At 45.4% G+C, this 22177-nt stretch overlaps 1 protein-coding gene across 2 annotated transcripts; it reads left to right on the forward strand.

Annotated features, from left to right (window-relative positions):
• The first annotated feature begins 2242 nt into the window (after nucleotides 1–2242).
• On the forward strand, nucleotides 2243–21413 carry SSBP1 (single stranded DNA binding protein 1). 2 transcript variants are annotated; one of them, XM_044272114.1, is made up of 7 exons: nucleotides 2243–2325; nucleotides 3089–3155; nucleotides 8143–8197; nucleotides 12586–12726; nucleotides 13216–13306; nucleotides 13555–13643; nucleotides 21259–21413. In XM_044272114.1, the coding sequence occupies exons 2-7, from the start codon at nucleotides 3132–3134 to the stop codon at nucleotides 21297–21299; spliced, it is 441 nt and encodes a 146-aa protein (XP_044128049.1). In that variant the 5' UTR covers nucleotides 2243–2325; nucleotides 3089–3131; the 3' UTR covers nucleotides 21300–21413. The 2 variants fall into 2 exon arrangements, with proteins under 2 accessions (XP_044128049.1, XP_044128050.1); XM_044272115.1 differs by lacking the exon at nucleotides 2243–2325 and adding an exon at nucleotides 2431–2539.
• Nucleotides 21414–22177: the final 764 nt, after the last annotated feature.

Raw genomic sequence — 22177 nt, forward strand, 5'->3', positions numbered from 1 at the left:
AGAAGGGGGAGGGAGGGGAGAGGGCCCACTGGCCACCAACGAGTTATCTACAGCGGAGGGAGGGGGGGCCCACTGGCCACCAATGAGTTAACTACAGGGGAGGGAGGGGGGGCCCACTGGACACCAATGAGTTAACTACAGGGGAGGGAGGGAGGGGGGGCGGCCGCACTGGCCACCAATGAGTTAAAAACGGGTGGGGGGGTCTGCCCCCTGCTGCCTGGCAGCACCTGCCAGGCAGCAGGGGGCAGTCATGTACACAGTTTTTCAGTATATTCTAACCTGAAGCGTCCCCATCACCATGGGAACGCCTCTGTGTTAGAATATACTGTCGGATCTGAGTTTCACGATGTAGCTCATATCCGACAGTATATTCTAACATAGAGGCGTTCCCATGGTGATGGGGACGCTTCAAGTTAAAATATACCATCGGATTGGAGAAAACTCCAATCCAATGGTATAAAAGAACTCCAGACTTTACATTGAAAGTCAATGGGGACGGATCCGTTTGAAATGGCACCATATTGTGTCAACATCAAACGGATCCGTCCTCATTGACTTGCATTGTAATTCAGGACGGATCCGTTTGGCTCCGCACGGCCAGGCGGACACCAAAACAACTTTTTTTTCATGTCCGTGGATCCTCCAAAAATCAAGGAAGACCCACGGACGAAAAAACGGTCACGGACCTACGGACCCCGTTTTTGCGGACCGTGAAAAAATACTGTCGTGTGCATGAGGCCTAAAGAATATGCTGCGATTTTTCCTGAATGCAGAAATGATGCGTGTGCACAGACCCATTGAAATGGATGGGTCAGGATTCAGTCCAGATGCTATGCACTTGCTTCACGCATCGCACTCTGACGGAAAACTTGCTTGTGTGAAAGAGGCCTTAGCGTTTATTGTTTTATGGTTTCCCAAATAAACCAGTTTTAATAGCAGCAGCGCTCTTTTTATCGCCATTTTTCATGCTCATTGTACATGCACCACTGTGATTATTGTGTCAATACTGTGACCTCACCGTGTTCATCAGCCCTGCGCTGTGACCTCACCGTGTTCATCAGCCCTGCGCTGTGACCTCACCGTGTTCATCAGCCCTGCGCTGTGACCTCACCGTGTTCATCAGCCCTGCGCTGTGACCTCACCGTGTTCATCAGCCCTGCGCTGTGACCTCACCGTGTTCATCAGCCCTGCGCTGTGACCTCACCGTGTTCATCAGCCCTGCGCTGTGACCTCACCGTGTTCATCAGCCCTGCGCTGTGACCTCACCGTGTTCATCAGCCCTGCGCTGTGACCTCACCGTGTTCATCAGCCCTGCGCTGTGACCTCACCGTGTTCATCAGCCCTGCGCTGTGACATCAAAACTGTGTTCATTATCCCTGCACAGTGACATCACTGGTCTTATCTCTTTACTGTAACACAGCTGTTTATTATTACTATGCTGTGACATCACTGTGTGCATTAAAGGATAGGTCACCAATATCAGACTTATGGCGGTGCGACCCCCAGCACAATCAGCTATTTATAGGGGATGTGGTCTGGTGCATGCCATCTACATTGCAGCAGCGCTGGGTAATTACAGCTTCCTCTCATGGGATGAAAAGCTGTATTTGTCCTGCACCGCCACTACAATGTAGATGGCCTGCAGGAAAACACTGAACGCAGGACCCCCACAATGTGATATCGATGACCTATCCTGAGAAGAAGTCATCAATATCTAAACCGGACAACCCCTATTGTAAGCTTTTCTGAACTCCCATTCCAAGTTTTCTATGGGGTCACATGGTAGTTTGTTTCCCTTCTGACTGTATGGGGTCACAGTCATATCAAGGTATATGAAACTATGGCTGTGCTATATTTCTGCAGTCTTTACCAGTCTGATCACAAGGTACAACATGTGGGGGTTTGTGTTTTTGTCCAACTCATGAACCAGAAAGCCTCAGGCCCACACATTACCACTGCACCAGCGCCACCAAGAGGACAATCTAGAAACTATCCCATTGCAGCTTTATAAGATCAGCAGCTAACAGCTCCACCTAGTGGTAACTTCTAGAACTGCAGCTGAGCAAAAACTAACCGTACCCAAAACATATATACTTAGGAAAACGCACAATAGGGCGGGCGATACCTCCATTTTACGTTTCCTGCTCGAAGAAGAATCTTTACCAAGTGTTTACGTTTTTTTTTTTTTTTACCCAAACCCAAATCCGTACGTACCTGGCGGAAGTGGGGCGGAAGTGAAGTGACTGCCGGAAGTGAGGACGATGTGTCACAGAATCTGTCTTCCCCCTGCTGTTGATCACGTGTAGGAGACGCTGACCCTGTGAGGTGAGCTCGGGGTGCGAAAGGAAAAAGTGGGCTGTTAATGGAGTTATATGTCAGGTGTCACATCAGAGCTCCACGAGTAATACATACGGGGAGTATACCGGAGGATGGCGCCTGCTGGGACTTGTAGTTCCACATTTGCTACATGGACACAGGGAGCTCTGGTCGCATTGCTTTCTAGTTTGCTGTGCTGAGACCATCACGTGGTTTGTGGAGGGTAAATCGTAACTAGCCTTTTATAATAATTTCCAGCATCACGTGGGGTCACAGTCTAATAAATAAATGTGTGTGTTGTACACAGTAGGAGCCACAGACCTTATACACAATGGACACATTGTAAGACTAGCAGGTCTGTCAGCAGCAGCTTGTTGATGGTTTCCATATTTATGTTGTAAAGGTATATTCTATAGATTCTAGACTAATTGAAAGTGCCCTAGTACTTTGGGGAAACCTTTCTATTCCTCATAGAGACATATGCGTAGTTTTGAGTGCGAAGACCCCCGCCGATCTCTAGAAGGAGGAGAGGGGAGAACTCCCACGGGTCACTCTAGCCTGTCTGGATGTAGTCTGCAGCTATGTGCAATCTTTTTTTTCTCCTCGTCGTAATAGTCCCAGCACCCGGATCTCCACTGAACTAAACCTTTGACACATCTCTATGACTTATCAAAAGGTTTCCCAAATTACAATGCCACTTTAACCCAACAGCAGCTGGATTTTTTTGTCACCCTGTTCTTTGAATAACTTTTATGCATCTTTTGTCCTGTAGGTGATAAGTATTTACTGAGACGCAGGGAGCACAGATAACACAGATGTTTCGCCGCGCCGTCAGCCAGGTTTGTATAAAATTCTTATCCCAGGACTTAAAGTTTTATGCAAAAAAATTATATATATTTCCTCATTTCCCTGGTTCTTTTCTGGCCCTTTGTTTACATGCAATAAAAACAATCTCTGCCCCTCCCCCTGCTCTGCTAAGGGAGTGGATACAAGAGCTGCCCTGAGTGACATGTCTGCCTGGTGGGAGACTCTGCAGCATGTTGTATGTGTAGGACTACAGGTCCCAGCTGTATAATGACACTGCTAAGGGAGTGGCTACAAGAGCTGCCCTGAGTGACATGTCTGCCTGGTGGGAGACTCTGCAGCATGTTGTATGTGTAGGACTACAAGTCACAGCTGTATAATGACACTGCTAAGGGAGTGGCTACAAGAGCTGCCCTGAGTGACATGTCTGCCTGGTGGGAGACTCTGCAGCATGTTGTAGGTGTAGGACTACAAGTCCCAGCTGTATAATGACACTGCTAAGGGAGTGGATACAAGAGCTGCCCTGAGTGACATGTCTGCCTGCTGGGAGACTCTGCAGCATGTTGTATGTGTAGGACTACAAGTCCCAGCTGTATAATGACACTGCTAAGGGAGTGGATACAAGTCCTGCCCTGAGTGACATGTCTGCCTGCTGGGAGACTCTGCAGCATGCTGTATGTGTAGGACTACAAGTCCCAGCTGTATAATGACACTGCTAAGGGAGTGGATACAAAAGCTGCCCTGAGTGACATGTCTGCCTGCTGGGAGACTCTGCAGCATGTTGTATGTGTAGGACTACAGGTCCCAGCTGTATAATGACACTGCTAAGGGAGTGAATACAAGAGCTGCCGAGTGACATGTCTGCCTGCTGGGAGACTCTGCAGCATGTTGTATGTGTAGGACTACAAGTCCCAGCTGTATAATGACACTGCTAAGGGAGTGGATACAAGAGCTGCCCTGAGTGACATGTCTGCCTGCTGGGAGACTCTGCAGCATGTTGTATGTGTAGGACTACAAGTCCCAGCTGTATAATGACACTGCTAAGGGAGTGGATACAAGAGCTGCCCTGAGTGACATGTCTGCCTGCTGGGAGACTCTGCAGCATGTTGTATGTGTAGGACTACAAGTCCCAGCTGTATAATGACACTGCTAAGGGAGTGGATACAAGAGCTGCCCTGAAAGACATGTCTGCCTGCTGGGAGAGAATGCAGCATGTTGTATGTGTAGGACTATATCAGAATCAGCTTTATTCGCCAAACACGACACAGTCGATCGTGCTCGGAATTGGGTTAGGCACAGGTACAGGCATAGTAACAAGGGTGTGGAAGGGGGGGGGGGGTCAGCAATGGGACTCTGCAGCATGTTGTATGTGTAGGACTACAGGTCCCAGCTGTATAATGACACTGCTAATACAAACAGGATCTTCCCCCTACCTTCTTGTGCAATGCTCTCTCTAGTATATCAACTCAAGTGCCCAGCATTATCTCCTCACTGCCTGCAAAGCTGTGCAGCTGAAGGGGTTAAGAATCCTAGCAGAGAGTAGGCAGTGAAGGGGGCGTGCCCAGCGTTTACAGGCTTGTAAACAAACTTTATCAGAGCAGGGAGAGAAGCTGACATCACAGGTCATGTGACCCTCAGTGAAATCTGAGAAACCAGCCACTGGAGATAAAGTGAGTTAATTGGAAAGCTGTTACATTTGCCCAGTTAGGAACATAGAACAAAAAAATAACTCTGACAACCCTTTTAAAGGGAACCTGTCACCTGGATTTTGTGTATAGAGCTGAGGACATGAGTTGTAGATTGCCACTAGCACATCCGCAATACCCAGTCCCCATAGCTCTGTGTGCTTTTATTGTGTAAAAAAAAAAAAACGATTTGATACATATGCAAATTAACCTGAGATGAGTCCTGTACGTGAGATGAGTCAGGGACAGGACTCATCTCAGGGTAATTTGCATATGAATCAAATCATTGTTTTTTTTATTTACACAATAAAAGCACACAGAGCTATGGGGACTGGGTATTGCGGATGTGCTAGTGGTCATCTACAACCTATAACCTCAGCTCTATACCCAAAATCCAGATGACAAGTTCCCTTTAAAACCGCTGTGGGGGCCTTCATGGCTGAATTCTGGAAACAGGTGACAAAGGAAATTAGAAGACTTGTCACCGGCAGCCAGTTAGACTTACAGACGGAATTCCAAATTTCTGGGTGAGAGGTGTCAGAAGCTTATTGATGGTTATAGGAAGCAACTGATTCCAGTTATTTTTTTTCCAAAGGGTGTGCAACCAAATATTAAGTTAAGAGTGCCAATAATTTTGTCCAGACCGTTTTTGGAGTTTGGTGTGACATTATGTCCAATTTGCTTTCTTTCCTCCCAACATTTACAGCCATGACTTTATATATATGTGTGTGTGTGTATATTAGGGATCGACCGATTATCGGATTTACCGATATTATCGGCAGATATTCAGGATTTTGAACGTTATCGGTATCGGCATTTATTTTGCCGATATTCCGATAACGTCCTGGGAACACAGATCGCGCTGCTGACAACGCTCTCCGTGTTCCCTCAGCAGCAGCACAGGGGAGAAGGAGCAGTGTCTCCTCCCCCTGTGCTGCTGCTGCCGCTCCAGCCAATGGGAGGACAGGGGACAAGAGGAGGGGAGGAGCTATGGCCACTGCGCCACCAATGAAGCTTAATCTCACATTAATTCATATACAGGAGGCGGGAGCTGCCCCAGTATTAAGCATTGGTGGCGCAGTGCGCCCCCCCTCCCCCCCAGTATTAAGCAGTGGTGCGCCCCCCCCTCCCCCCCCACCCCAGTCGCAGTGCGCCCCCCACAGGATTCCCTCTCCCCTGCTCCTCCGATCGGAGCCCCAGCAGTGTAATGCTGGGGCTCCGATCGGTTACCATGGCAGCCAGGACGCTATTGAAGCCCTGGCTGTCATGGTAAGCTCCATGCTGCTGTGTGCACAAAGCACAGAGCAGCAGGGACAGTGTGAGCTCCTATTCACCCTGATAGATCTCTATCAGGGTGAATAGGACAAGGGTTCTAGTCCCTAAGGGGGCTAAAAGTTAGTTTAAAAAAAAAAAAAGTAATAAAAATAAAAACACCAAAATATTAAATATAAATGAAAAAGAAAGATTTACAAATAAAAATACACATTAACAATAAACATTAATTTTCAGCAGATTTGTGGGAATTTTAATTTTTTTTTCAAAAATGAAAATTCCCAGAATATCGGTATAAATTATCGGCTATCGGCCTGAAAGTTCACAAATTATCGGTATCGGCCCTAAAAAATCAATATCGGTCGATCCCTAGTGTATATAATAAATATATAAAATATAACATGTCCCATTCTTGTCCGCGCTTTGCGGGCAAGAATAGGCATTTATATTGCCAGCGCCCGTTCCGCAAATTGCAGAAGGCAACATGGGCGGCTTCCGTTTTTTGCGAATCCGCAGTTTGCTGACCGCAAAAACATCATGAGGCCACATGCTGTAAAAAAATCAGCAGCGTTAATCGACCTGCAATGCGAATTTGAAATCTGTGGCGTGTCAAATTATGCCCCGCACGTCCAATTTGGATTTCACTCTTTGCAATGGAGAGAAGTTTCCACAGCAAAAACTGCATCTAATACATGCAGGTTTTGCCACCACAGAATCCGCAGAGGACTCTTCTGCTGTATATTCCGTCACATGTGGACGTACCCTTAATCGTCTAGGGAACTTGTTGGATTGCTTATATACCATACACTGCAATACTTTAGTTTTGCAGTCTTTGGTGATTGTGACGTCTAACTGTTAAGCCCTACCACAAAAGAAAGATTACAGTGCCAGGCCTGGGAGCATTCATAAGGCTCCAGGCTGCCGTGACAATTGATCAGCACCCCACAATTGGAGGGAACCCCTTCTATCTAACCACTCCATTTCCACCGTCACTTTAAGAGGTTAAATGACTAGGATTTGAGTTACCTCCCATTCTGGTCACTGTGAATGGGTGTTAGCAGTATAACCCAGCACATATGGATTGGGCACAGCTCCTGAGCCTGGTCCATACACCCCTTCTGTCATTATGATGCACATGTACCTTAAGGGAGTATTTAGTTTGTTAAAAGTTATCCCCTATCCACAGGTTAGATCGTGGGAGTCCTACCACAGGGCCCCCCACCAATCATGAGAACGGGTATCCAATACCCCTTTGAGCATCCAACTTGCTGCTCTATTCATTTCTTTGGAAGCTCTGGAGACAGAGCTTGGCTATTTCAGGAACTCCCATACGAACCTTCTGCTCCATTCATTTCAGGGAGCTCCAAGGGGTACAGGGGTTACCTGTCCTCGTGATCAGCAAGATTGACAAATGATGGTGTAATATATATGTATATAAACATTTGTGTGACTTTTTAGGCTACTTTCACACTCGCGTTTCGTCTTTCAGTTTGTGAGATCCATCATGGGCTCTCAGAAGCGGTCCAAAACGGATCAGTTTTGCTCCAATGCATTCTGAATGGAAAAGGATCCACCCAGAATGCATCAGTTTGCCTCCGATCAGTCACCATTCCGCTCTGGAGGCGGACACCAAAACGCTACCTGCAGCGTTTTGCTGTCCGCCTGACGAAGCGGAGCCAAACGGATCCGTCCTGGCCCACAATGTAAGTGAATGGGTACGGATCAGTTTTCTCTGGCACAATAGAAAACAGATCTGTCCCCCATTGACTTTCAATGGTGTTCAAGACTGATCCGTCATGGCTATAGAAGACATAATACAACCGGAAGCGTTTTTGCAGATCCATGACGGATCCTCAATAAACGCGAGTGTGAAAGTAGCCTTAGTTTGTTACGTTGATGGCACAGTTTGTGTGCCGGTAATCTGACAGTTACAAACTAGAAAATGTAAACGGGACTTTTATGTCACAGATCAAATTGATCACCATTTATGGAAAATGTACTAAGAACCTTTCGGATGTTTTTGTGACATTGTTCATGTTTCTTTTCTTTTTTTTTACTTTTACAGGTTTTCCGGCAGTCTGTCCGGTTTCAGACCTCAGATTCTGGGGTTCTGGAAAGATGTGAGTAAGATTTAATTATTGTACAATACAATTTACTTTTAAAGCATCTTTGGCTTTTAAACATAATTCTAATCTCAGAATTTATGGCATATCTGCAGTATATGTCATAAATGTCTGATAGAAGCAGGTCCCACCTCTAGGACCCACACCTATCTCTAGAAATGGAGTCCCCCGACCCTGTCACGTTGACAGCTCACTATGCTACGCTGTTTGCTGTAGCCCAGTAAGCTTAGCTGCTTTTGTAGATCTGGCCACCTCTTGCATATTGGATGTGGCATCCAGGATGGGAAAGGTGGGATAGACTGCGGGGGGAGAGAGAGAGAGAAAGGTGTGGATTGCAAAGGTGGGACCCAGATCTATCAGATACGTATTGTATATCTTGTGGATATACCCCTTTTAATTATTTTTCATTTTCAAGCATTTTCTTTCCTTGTCCAGAAGAGCAGCCAAGTTTGTCTTATGGTGTAATTGCACATTATACCCTGTAGAGGGTGCAATTGCACTGAGGAGGCAACTTTATATCACTCTTGTATGATACTACAATGAGTTGCCTCATAAAGTCATGCCCTTTTAACGTCTGGCTTTAGAATCCCCCCTTCCCCCCGAAAATCCATACATGTCATACATGGACAAGCGGAGAAAAACTCTGTTCGCATGTTTGGCTGTTGAGCAGGGGACCCAGCATATAAACAAGGAGTGTGTTCATGGAACTTGAAATGCACACTTATCTATCGGTACACCCCAAATTAAGGCCTGTTTCACACTGGCTTATAATGGCATATTTGCAGTACTGCTGCTTGATCTCTGCCGGTCTCCATTATAGTGAACGGGGACGGACGAACACGGCTGCATGCAGTAGTTACGGATCTGGCAGACTGTTCCCCAGATGTCAAACAGGCCTAAAGGGGTTGTCTGGGATTTTGATATTGATGGCCTAACGTCTGGACTAATATCTAATCAGTTGGGGTTCAACACTCAACACTCTCCCTGATCGGCTGTTTTAAAAGGCAGCTACACTCCAGGCTCTGCAATGTCCATTATATAGCGACTGTGCTTGGTATTGCAGCCCTGGCCTACTCACGTGATTGGGCCTGAGCTGGGCCTAGGCCATGTGACCGATGCACATGATGTCACTGGCCTAGGAATAGACAGCAGCACTCACTGTCGCGCCATGGCCTCTTCAAACAGCTGATCAGTTCCTGATGATAGACCATCAATATCCCAGACCTCCATTTTAAAAGGAAAGTGTCATATAAATTCTCCCTATTGCAGACCCGAACATCACTCCATCCCCCAGATGTTTTCTTCATAGCAAGATTTTGGAGAATCTTATATCGTGTTTGTACTGATCCGGAGTGTACTAGACAAGAAACCAGAGCAAGCGCTTCTTTTACAGGGCCTACACAATGTTAAATGGAGTCTGTCATTGGGAAATTCACTGTTAAACCGGGCACAATGCCTTGCAGGGCTACCTCCGCTGAATGTAGTGATACCTTTCACTTAGCGATCCATTGCCTTATTCTCATGATGAAGTTTAATCCATATGCTAATGAGCAGTTAAGTGCACCAAGATTGGACTAAAACCGTCTTGTGCACCCTTGCTCCGCCTGCTTCCTCTACCAGACCCTCTGCGCCTTTCCATCTTGATTGACGGGATCAGGTGAGATGATTATGATGAAACCTGGCCCTGTCAGTTAAAGGGGTTGTCCGGGTTCAGAGCTAAACCCGGACATACCTATAATTTCACCCCAGCAGCCCCTCTGATTTGAGCATCGGGGCAGTTCATGCTCCGATGCTCTCCTTTGCCCTGCGCTAAATCACGCAGGGCAAAGGCTCTTTTGTTTACAATTACACACTTCAGGGTGGAAGCTTCCGCCCCGCAGTGTGTTCGGTGACGTCACCGGTTGTGATGGGCGTGCTTTAGCGCTTCCCTAGCCGTTTAACTGGCTAGGGCAGCGCTAAAGCCCGCCCATCAGTGCCGGTGATGTCACCGGGCTTCCTGGCAGCCCCATAAAGAGCCCAGTACGTCACCGGATCTCCAAAAAATGTCTTTGACCTGCGTGATTTAGCGCAGGTCAAAGGAGATACAGACGTGGACAAAATTGTTGGTACCCTTTGGTCAATGAAAGAAAAAGTCACAATGGTCACAGAAATAACTTTAATCTGACAAAAGTAATAATAAATTAAAATTCTATAAATGTTAACCAATGAAAGTCAGACATTGTTTTTCAACCATGCTTCAACAGAATTATGTAAAAAAATAAACTCATGAAACAGGCATGGACAAAAATGATGGTACCCCTAACTTAATATTTTGTTGCGCAACCTTTTGAGGCAATCACTGCAATCAAACGCTTCCTGTAACTGTCAATGAGACATCTGCACCTCTCAGCAGGTATTTTGGCCCACTCCTCATGAGCAAACTGCTCCAGTTGTGTCCGGTTTGAAGGGTGCCTTTTCCAGACTGCATGTTTCAGCTCCTTCCAAAGATGCTCAATAGGATTGAGGTCAGGGCTCATAGAAGGCCACTTTAGAATAGTCCAATTTTTTCCTCTTAGCCATTCTTGGGTGTTTTTAGCGGTGTGTTTTGGGTCATTGTCCTGTTGCAAGACCCATGACCTGCGACTGAGACCAAGCTTTCTGACACTGGCTAGTACATTTCTCTCTAGAATTCCTTGATAGTCTTGAGATTTCATTGTACCCTGCACAGATTCAAGACACCCTGTGCCAGACGCAGCAAAGCAGCCCCAGAACATAACAGAGCCTCCTCCATGTTTCACAGTAGGGACAGTGTTCTTTTCTTGATATGCTTCATTTTTTCGTCTGTGAACATACAGCTGATGTGCCTTGGCAAAAACTTCGATTTTTGTCTCATCTGTCCACAGGACATTCTCCCAGAAGCTTTGTGGCTTGTCAACATGTAGTTTGGCATATTCCAGTCTTGCTTTTTTATGATTCGTTTTCAACAATGGTGTCCTCCTTGGTCGTCTCCCATGTAGTCCACTTTGGCTCAAACAACGACGGATGGTGCGATCTGACACTGATGTTCCTTGAGCATGAAGTTCACCTTGAATCTCTTTAGAAGTCTTTCTAGGCTCTTTTGTTACCATTCGGATTATCCGTCTCTTAGATTTGTCATCAATTTTCCTCCTGCGGCCACGTCCAGGGAGGTTGGCTACAGTCCCATGGATCTTAAACTTATGAATAATATGTGCAACTGTACTCACAGGAACATCTAGTTGCTTGGAGATGGTCTTATAGCCTTTACCTTTAACATGCTTGTCTATAATTTTCTTTCTGATCTCTTGAGACAGCTCTTTCCTTTGCTTCCTCTGGTCCATGTCGAGTGTGGTACACACCATATCACCAAACAACACAGTGATTACCTGGAGCCATATATATAGGCCCAATGGCTGATTACAAGGTTGTAGACACCTGTGATGCTAATTAGTGGACACACCTTGAATTAACATGTCCCTTTGGTCACATTATGTTCTGTGTTTTCTAGGGGTACCATCATTTTTGTCCATGCCTGTTTCATGAGTTTATTTTTTTACATAATTCTGTTGAAGCATGGTTGAAAAACAATGTCTGACTTTCATTGGTTAACATTTATAGAATTTTAATTTATTATTACTTTTGTCAGATTAAAGTTATTTCTGTGACCATTGTGACTTTTTCTTTCATTGACCAAAGGGTACCAACAATTTTGTCCACGTCTGTATATCGGAGCATGAACTGCTCCGATGCTCAAGTCTGGGGGGCTGCCTGGGTGAAAATGGAGGTATGTCCGGGTTCAGCTCTGAACCCGGACAACCCCTTTAAGGAGAGGGAAGGTCTAGTAGAGGAAGCCGGGGGAGCAAGTGTGCATATACTGTCTTGGGCCCGCTCTCGGTGCACTAAAAGGGATTGTCTCATCTCACCGTTACTAATGCGAGATTGGATTAAGCCCCAACCACCAGGTAGTAAGAAAACAGCAAGCTTGGGAGCTACAGAAACAGCAGAGCGCCGGACTGCTACACTGTTTCTCGGACATCTGAGGGTCAGGGCTTAGTCCCATCTTGTCTTGGTAATGGCAAGATGACACAACCCCTTTAACTGCTCTTTACATATGGATAAAAAGTACTTTTTTCTCCAGAGTGAAGCAGCGGATTGCTGAGTAAAAGGTATTCCATTCAGCTAAGCGAGCCCTCTAAGGCATTGTGCCAGGTTTAATGTCGTCATGATGGTGGCACATATTCTATACCTATACTATTTTTTTTTCTTCACGGTACAATATTGTAGTAAAATTAAAAACGTCAAAAGAACGTCAAATGAAATAACAATTTGCACCATAGAAATCAATTACTTGAATGTTTTTCTCCCTTTTTGTTCCACTTGTGTTCCAGCTCTGAATCGGGTGCAGTTATTGGGTAGAGTCGGCCAAGATCCGGTAATGAGACAAGCCGATGGCAAGAACCCAGTGACAATCTTCTCAGTAGCCACAAATGAATTATGGAGGTCTGGGGAGAGCGAGGTGTTCCAGACAAGTGAGAATTTATTGCTTAAAGGGTTTTTTCCAGCAGTCCCCCCTTCCTCAGACCCACCACAAGATCAGCAGAACAAAGTGATCCCCACGTCCACCACTGTTTCAGAAACAGCGCTGCTTCTGTTCATGTGGCTGTGCCTGGTATTGCAGCTCAGCCCAATTCACTTCTGCTCATCAGTGGAGGTTCTGTTAGATAGAAGCAGCCTGCCGCCATATCCTTTCTTACCAAATGATCCAGACTATACCACTGGGGACCGGCAGCCACCTTTCTCTGGTATAATGCATGGACGGTGGAGGGGTGTGCATAACTGCTGTTAATATCTGTGTGCACTGCCAGCCAAATCCTATACATAATATTAGGAAATGCAGCACTCCTGTTACCTCCTAGTAGTTTGAAGGGAATTGCCTAGCTGGGTTGTAAGCTGAGCCCCAGTCTGCGCATACTGGTTTTTCATGGAGAGTTGAATGTGATATTTTTCATTTTTGTCAGCGGGAGACGTCAACCAGAAGACTACCTGGCACAGGATCTCCGTTTTCCGCCCAGGACTCCGAGAAGTAGCTTATCAGCACATCAAGAAAGGGTGAGTGCAATATAGACACAGGAAATAGCTTTGTGTTTTCCATCTGGGAAGAAACTACAACTTCAAGCATGGTCTGACAGCCAGCATGCTGGGAGTTGTAATTTAACCACTGGATTCAAGCTGTCTGTATCCCCTTTCTGCCTTCAAAGTGATACCTCTGTTTGTAGCTGATTTGCAGACTAGATAGCTTCAATGACAATTCCTAGAAACATGTTCTGCTTGGTTATTGCTTTGTGGTGCATTCTCAGGGCTCGGGTATACGTGGAAGGGAAAATCGATTACGGCGAGTACGTTGATAAGAATAATATCCGCAGGCAAGCAACAACCGTCATTGCAGGTGGGTGAAGAGTCTGGCTGGGTTATACCCACCTGGTAAGAAATAAGTTCACAATTCCAATAATTTGGAAGGCTGTAGCAGTATGTGGTCATATATGCATAAGTGGCTGCAAAAGGGATGATGTGCATAGCTCCACCCACTATCCTAAAACATTTTGGAGGATTTTGAGCCACTCCACCACTAGGGGGAGCTCTCTGAAGTAGGATTTATGTGGCTCCAATTTATAATAAACTGAATGGATTGAGCTCACCTGTAATTTCAGCCAGAATTTTATCGAATAAAATTTCACATTAACCGGGGAACAAACAGTACACTTACTTGGGGCCCTCCTTTTCATCTTTTCACATGAACAGTATTGGCCAAACCAAGAAGAGAGCTTCAAGAACAGGAAGTGTCTTGGGCTACCGATACACAGTATTCATCAGTCGGAGAAGCAGTCCGGCCATCTTGGATGGCAGAAGAGGAGCCAGAAAATTAGGGGAGCAACTAAAAAGACGAAACGGAGGGCACTGACTGAGTTTTCTTGTTTGTTCCCTAGTTAATGTGATTTTTTTTATTTATTTTTTTACATTTTTTTCTTTCCCCTGGAATTTTGAACCTCAAGACAGTTGTTTCCTGCCCATTTCTTAGTACTGGATTGAACCCACAGTGATGGTTCAAATGTCTTGACTAGATTTTACCAGCAGGGGGCAGCAACATAGCTCACGTCTACTTTTCCACATAATTATTTTTTTCTGTGCTCCAAGCTTCCCTGAGGCTTGCCCCATGTTAACCCTTTAACTTTCACTCCCAACCCTACAGGCTCAGAATTTCCCTGTTTTCTGTGACTATTCTCTTATGTCAGATTCTTCCCAGCCCAACAATTGCTAGAGTTTTGGAATTGCAGCTCAGCCCTTTTAAAGGTGTTATCCCACAAAAACTATTACCATGCAATGAAAAGAACATTACAAATGCGGTAGAAAATATTAGGGAGATTTATTATGGCTCTACACCAGTTTTCTGGAGAAGAGACAGGGTTTGTCACAAGTGCTGATTTGCAACTTTTTAGCTTTTTCCAGCATCTTTACCACTTTTCCAAACAGTGGCGGCTGTAGGTGAGAGTTCCTGCTCAGTAGCTTCCCTGCTCCCTTCCTCTTCTCGGTGCCGGCGTAGTAATCTCATAGAGAAGCAGGTGAAATGGCCTAGACGCCTTCCATTAATTAATCACGTATTCTAATTCATAGAAGTATAGATATATCTTGGGCTATTTGTGAGGGACTATTTTATGCAGGAGAGGGAGGGTCTAACAAGAGCTAATTGCAGTGCATCCTGAGAGATGAGCTTCTACCGATTAATAGAGAGGACTGTCCTCCAGGTAAGCAGATAAGTGAGACAACCCCTTTAAAGTGACTGATGATGAGCTCTATTGTCCCCCCACCGATCAGATATTGATAACCTATCCCGAGCATAGGTCATCAGTATTCTACTACTGGAAAACCCCTTAAGCTATTATTGTCCGACAACAGGCTTGCTGGCTGCTTCCATTAACAGCAGAATCGTGAATGCAGCTCTGGGGTATAATACTGGCTATAACACAGGATCAGTGCAAGATAAGTAATGCAATAGATTCTACCTCCAGAATAGTGAGAGCAGCCCTGGAGTACAATACATAATGTAACTTGGGAGCAGTACAAGATAAGCATTGTTGTGTATACTGACTCCACCAGCAGCGTAGTGAGTGCGGCTCTGGAGTATAATACATGATGTAACTCAGAATCAGTACAGGATAAGTAATGTACAGGGCCTTGCAAAAGTATTCACCCCCTTGACTTTTTTCGTATTTTGGTGCCTCACAACCTGGAATTAGCATGGATTGTTTGAGGATTTGCATCATGTAATTTACAGAACATGCCCACAACATTGAAGATGTTTTTTTTTTTTTTTTTTTTTTTATTGTGAAGTAAACAACAAATAGGACAAAATAACAGAAAAAGTCAATGTGCATAACTATTCACCCCCCTAAAGTCAATACTTTGTAGAGACACCTTTTGCGGCAATCACAGCTCCAAGTCGCTTTGGATAAGTCTCTATGAGCTTGCCACATCTTACCACTGGGATTTTTGCCCATTCCTCCTTGCAAAACTGCTCCAGCTCCTTCAAGTTGGATAGTTTGCACTTGTGGACAGCAATCTTTAAGTCTGACCACAGATTTTCTATTGGATTAAGATCTGGGCTGTGACTAGGCCATTCCAACACACTTACATGTTTCCCCTTAAACCACTCAAGTGTTGCTTAGGCAGTGTGTTTGGGGTCATTGTCCTGCTGGAAGGTGAACCTCTGTCCTAGCCTCAAGTCACGCACAGAGTGGTACAGGTTTTGCTGAAGAATATCCCTGTATTTAGCACCATCCATCTTTCCCTCAACTCTGACCAGTTTCCCAATCCCGGCTGCTGAAAAACATCCCCACAGCATGATGCTGCCACCACCATGTTTCACTGGGGATGGTGTTCTTTGGGTGATGTGTTGGGTTTGTGCCAGACATAGCGTTTTCTTTGGCTGAAAAGTTCAATTTTAGTCTCATTAGACCAGAGCACCTTCCTCCATACATATTGGGAGTCTCCCACATGCCTTTTCGCAAACTCACAACGTGTCTTTTTGTATTTAGCTGAAAGTAATGGCTTTCTTCTGGCCACTCTGCCATAAAGCCCAACTCTATGGAGCGTACGGGTTATTGTCGTCCTATGTACAGATACTCTAGTCTCTGCTGTGGAACTCTGCAGCTCCTCCGGGGTTACCTTAGGGCTCTGTGCTGCTCTGTGATTAATGCCCGGTCCCGTGAGTTTTGGTGGGCGGCCGTCTCTTGGCAGGTTTGCTGTTGTTGCCATGTTCTTTCCATTTGGTTATGATAGATTTGATGGTGCTCCTGGGGATCATCAAAGATTTGGATATTTTTTTATAACCTAACCCTGACTTGTACTTCTCAACAACACTGTCCCTTACTTGTTTGGAGAGTTCCTTGGTCTTCATGGCAGCGTTTTGTTAGTGAGGCCTCTTGCTTAGGTGTTGCAGCCTCTGGGGCCTTTGAAAAAAGGTGTGTATATGTAATGACAGGTCATGTGACACTTAGATTGAACACAGGTGAACATCATTTCACTAATTAAGTGACTTCTGAAGGTAATTGGTTGCACCAGATTTTTATGGTCTTCCTAACAAAGGGGGTGAATACATACGCACATGCCAATTTTCTGTTTTCTATTTCTAAACAATAGTTTTATTTATTTATATATTTTTCTCATTTCATTTCACCAACTTGTGAGTGCAGCTCTAGAGTATAATACAGGATCAGCAGAGGATAAGTCATGTGATTCCACTGTATCTATATATTATGTGATGTGCTGTTTTTCATTTTTGATCTGGCTGGGCATATTCTGCAAGATGTAGATTAGGGTATCATCCGATCTAGACGCCCCACGCAGTAGTCCTGAGGACATTCTGTACACCAGACGTGGGAGCTTAATGCAGCAGGGAACACACTATTTACTTTTTATTAAAAAGATGCCGTGTCCAGCCATGAGTAATGCTGACAAGATAATTACCCAGCAGGGATTTCAGCTCTGAACGAGCAGGGTGAGATAAACAGACATGGCTGGTGGTGTTAGAGATGGACGTTAAAGGGTCTCCAACCTTTGTCTTGTTAGTCTTAGTTCCTGGAACCTAATGGAAGGCAATACTCTTCCTGTCCTTAAAGGGGTTCTCCAGGATACAAATATTGATGACCTGAATCGTGCAGGATTGTGGAGTCGGCATCGATGCTAGTTTTGGGTGGAGTCAGAGTCTGTAGAAAAGTACCGACTCCAGCGTAAAAAAAATATTGGCTATTATTAATATTGTGTAATTTATTGACTTTTATAGGGATTTAGTAAAGTTTGGAAATGTAAATCATAAATGTATTTATTTTCTATCAATCTTAAAGGGGTTCTTTGGCCACTACTTGAAAATTTGTCCTTGAAAATAACCTGGGGAGGGAAGATTATTACATTAATTCTTAACCTCCGCAGCACTGGCGTTTCCACGATCCTCTTCACAGTCACGCAACCGCTCCTGCAGCGCTTCTACATCATCTTTTCCTCTCTGAAGCAGGAGACGGTGCGTCATCACTGATGTCACTGCCTTCTGCGGGCCTTCCTTGGTCCCGACACCTGGTACTGTCGCTATGCTGTGGGAGGGGGGGGGGAAGCACTGTGGATGGCACTTGGGGGCACTGTGGATATTACTTTTATGGGGGACTCTGTGGATGTCACTGTAATTAGGGGACTCTGTGGATGTCACTGTAATTAGGGAACTCTGTGGATGTCACTGTAATTGGGGGGGCTCTGTGGATGTCACTGTAATTGGGGGGGCACTGTGGATGTCACTGTAATTGGGGGGGCTCTGTGGATGTCACTGTAATTGGGGGGACTCTGTGGATGTCACTGTAATTGGGGGGACTCTGTGGATGTCACTGTAATTGGGGGGACTCTGTGGATGTCACTAATTGGGGGGACTCTGTGGATGTCACTGTAATTGGGGGGACTCTGTGGATGTCACTGTAATTGGGGGGACTCTGTGGATGTCACTGTAATTGGGGGGACTCTGTGGATGTCACTGTAATTGGGGGGACTCTGTGGATGTCACTGTAATTGGGGGGACTCTGTGGATGTCACTGTAATTGGGGGGACTCTGTGGATGTCACTGTAATTGGGGGGACTCTGTGGATGTCACTGTAATTGGGGGGACTCTGTGGATGTCACTGTAATTGGGGGGACTCTGTGGATGTCACTGTAATTGGGGGGACTCTGTGGATGTCACTGTAATTGGGGGGACTCTGTGGATGTCACTGTAATTGGGGGGACTCTGTGGATGTCACTGTAATTGGGGGGACTCTGTGGATGTCACTGTAATTGGGGGGACTCTGTGGATGTCACTGTAATTGGGGGGACTCTGTGGATGTCACTGTAATTGGGGGGACTGTGGATGTCACTGTAATTGGGGGGGCGCTGTGGATGTCACTGTAATTGGGGGGGGGGCGCTGTGGATGTCACTGTAATTGGGGGGGGGGCGCTGTGGATGTCACTGTAATTGGGGGGGGGGGGCGCTGTGGATGTCACTGTAATTGGGGGGGCGCTGTGAATGTCACTGTCATGGGGGGGGGACGCTGTGAATGTCACTGTCATGGGGGGGGGACGCTGTGAATGTCACTGTCATGGGGGGGGACGCTGTGAATGTCACTGTCATGGGGGGGGGCGCTGTGAATGTCACTGTCATGGGGCTCAGTATGAGCGTTTAGCTTGTTCAGTTGATCGGCAGCACATTTACACGGGCCTAATATTGGGAACGATTGCTCGTTGTAACCTTCATTCTCGATAATTGGCCCCACAATTGTGCAGAGTATATCCTTACCTCTCTAGTGTTCTCTCCTCTCCTTATACTAGGCATCTTCATGCTGCTCCAAGGCCCTTAGTTACAATGCCTGAAACTGTACTGCACATGCTCCGTGGCAAGTTCCTTCTCTAAAGACCAGAGGAGGAAGTTGAGTACTAGGCATGCCTGCAGTCATCTCAGAACTGCTAGACAGAACAGGAAGACAGCATTAAAGGGATTGTCCAGGAATTAGTAACTCTTCACTGGTGCCCACAGCCTGCCTCTTCTGTGGAAGTATTAATACTTACCTACTCCCTGTAGCTCGGGTTATGCGCAATGGCTCCCGTGGGTCTGTCTTTCCATAAACATTGTTTCCTTCCTCCCCAGCATGGACATGATCATCTTCTCTGCTGGAGCCAATAACTGGCTTCAGTGGTGATGGGTGTTTTGTGGATATATCCCCACTGAATCCAATCCATGGCTGCAGCAGAGCAGATGATCATGCCGGAGAGGAAGTAAACAAGCTGCAAACCAGAAGATAGACGCACAGGACCGGAGCTGCCAATAGCAGGTAAATATGACTCTTTCCATAGCGGAGGCAGGCTGCGAGTACCTGTAAAAAGTTACTCATTCCCAGACAACCCTTTCATGGAAGGCACTAAAGAAAAGTAGCTTCAGTTTTGAAATGTTTCTTTTTTTCCCATTCATACGGATAATGAATGATTCTCCGGATATACATATAGGGCTTTTCTAACTTTTTTTGAGGAAAAATTCATAAATTTCTTAAAATTGTCAAGTGTTTAACAATGTTTTCCAGTTATTAAATGCAGTGCATTACATATTTACTTACAGGAATTTAGAAAATTTCAAGAGTTTTAGAAATTGTATTCCAATAAATATGGTTTAAAGGGCTTCTGTCACCCCCCTAAAGTAATTTTTCATTTTTGGGCGACTTAAAAACCTTATACTGCGATTTATCAATATATAGTGCTCATACACTTTTTCGTTCAGTAGTTTCTTAAAAAAACACACTTTTATAATATGTAAATTACCTCTCTACCAGCAAGTAGGGCGGCTACTTGCTGGTAGCAGCCGCATCCTCCTTTCAAATAAACCCCCCCTCCTCCTCTTGATTGACAGGGCCAGCGAATGCTCTCATCCTCTGGCTAGCCCTGTCTGCCTTCTAAATCTCACGCCTGTGCCATACCGATCTTCAGTCGGCGCAGGCGCACTGAGAGGAGGACGCTCGCTCGGCCGCTTCTTCCTCAGTGCGCCTGACGTATATGTGACGTCATCGGCGCAGGCGCATTAAAGAAGGAGCGGCCGAGCGAGCGTCACAGTGCGCCTACGCCGACTGAAGACCGGTACGGCGCAGGCGCGAGATTTAGAAGGCAGACAGGGCTAGCCAGAGGACGAGAGCGTTCGCTGGCCCTGTCAATCAACAGGAGGAGGGGGCGTTTATTTGAAAGGAGGATGCGGCTGCTACCAGCAAGTAGCCGCCCTACTTGCTGGTAGAGAGGTAATTTACATATTATAAAATTGCGTTTTTTGAAGAAACCACTGAAGGAAAAAGTGTATGAGCACTATATAGTGATAAATCGCAGTATAAGGTTTTTAAGTCACCCAAAAATGAAAAATTACTTTAGGGGGGTGACAGAAGTCCTTTTAAGTTCTGCCAAAGTCGCCTGATACTTACATGATGGGCAGTACATTTTTATGACTAAATTATTGCCCATTACGCTCCTGTAATTCGCCCACTGGCTCCTGGTATTGCCCATACGCCACAGGTAGGTTAGCGTTAGGTCCCGAGTTACATATGATACCTTGGCGCAGTGCTCGGGCTCAGATATGTCCTTCGTATAAGGATATATTGGCTAAATTCTCAATTTTAACACCAGTTTGAGGGTTTAGTCAGACTTGTTTGTTTGCATCCACAGTAGTGCACCTTCCTTATTAACGTTTATTCCATTTATGAAGGAGTCAGAGTTGGAGTCGGACTGTGACAAAATGCAGTAGTTGGAGTCCTCTGGCTTACTGACTCCAAAGAAGGTGCAATATTGTCCATATTGGTAGTCACCCAGTTTTTCCAGATTAGAGAACAGAAAGTCTTGTAAAAAGAAATGCTTGTGTAGGTGATTTGCCCTTCAGTAGTCTGGGAAAGCTGCATCCCTATAAATGTATTTTTTTTGTATGTTATGGTGATATAAGCCTTACATTCTTGCATCTTCTCTTGCAGACAACATCATTTTCCTGAGTGACATGCGTGACCGATCTTGATGTCTCCACATATGCTGGGGGTGTCCTGTATATAAAACTATTAGGATAGTGAATCTTATTTCATGGCAACATTTTCTTTGTATATTCTTAAGGAAGTAAACTATTTTCTTTGAACTGAGAGTCCTGGTTTTGTTCATCCAGAAGGTATCACCTTCCTCAACAGATAGCCCTGAGGGAGGTAGAAAAATGATCAAGAATCTCCAGAGATCTATTCCGGGAGGTCTCATATTTTTCCTGCACTGCAGTGTAAGGATGCTGCAGGCGACTGTGTAACATACAGAGGCAGGCTTCTCAGTCTGTCTCCCTGGCTGGCAGCTCTGCTCCTTTATCTCTATTCCCAGCACTTTTCTAACACTGACAGTAACTGCACTGTGTTCCTGTATACCTTCGGTCAGCACTAAGTCGTGTTCTCCTCTTTTTCCTGTGCTTAGTAACTAACAGCACAGGGAATAGACATAAGGGAGCAGCGCTGGCAGAGAGTCACATTGAGATGAGACGAGCAGAGATCATTAGGGCACGTATAGGGAGCCAGGAGTTAGGGTAGTGAGATAAGAGGCAAGCTGAGAAGCTGTATGTTACACAGTCGTCTTCAGTATCTGTAGACTCTGCATGCTGCTTTCTTATAAAAAGAAACACTTCCCTAATAAAGTATATTACAAAATTTCTTAATAATCCTGTCCCTATGTTATATTAAAAATAAACCGAAATGATGGGTACATTTTAATTGATGATTTTTGGGAGGCGTTTCAGGCTGGAAATGAAATCTGACTCTGGTGCCAGTTCTTTTCATAGTGAGGTCTCCATCAGAGCAAGACGTGCATTTCTGTTCTGCAAACATTTGCTTTGGCGCAGGCGCTGGCAAAATATATGCTGTAAGC

The sequence above is a fragment of the Bufo gargarizans genome, chromosome 11 (assembly GCF_014858855.1).
Source record: "Bufo gargarizans isolate SCDJY-AF-19 chromosome 11, ASM1485885v1, whole genome shotgun sequence".
Lineage (NCBI taxonomy): Eukaryota > Metazoa > Chordata > Amphibia > Anura > Bufonidae > Bufo > Bufo gargarizans.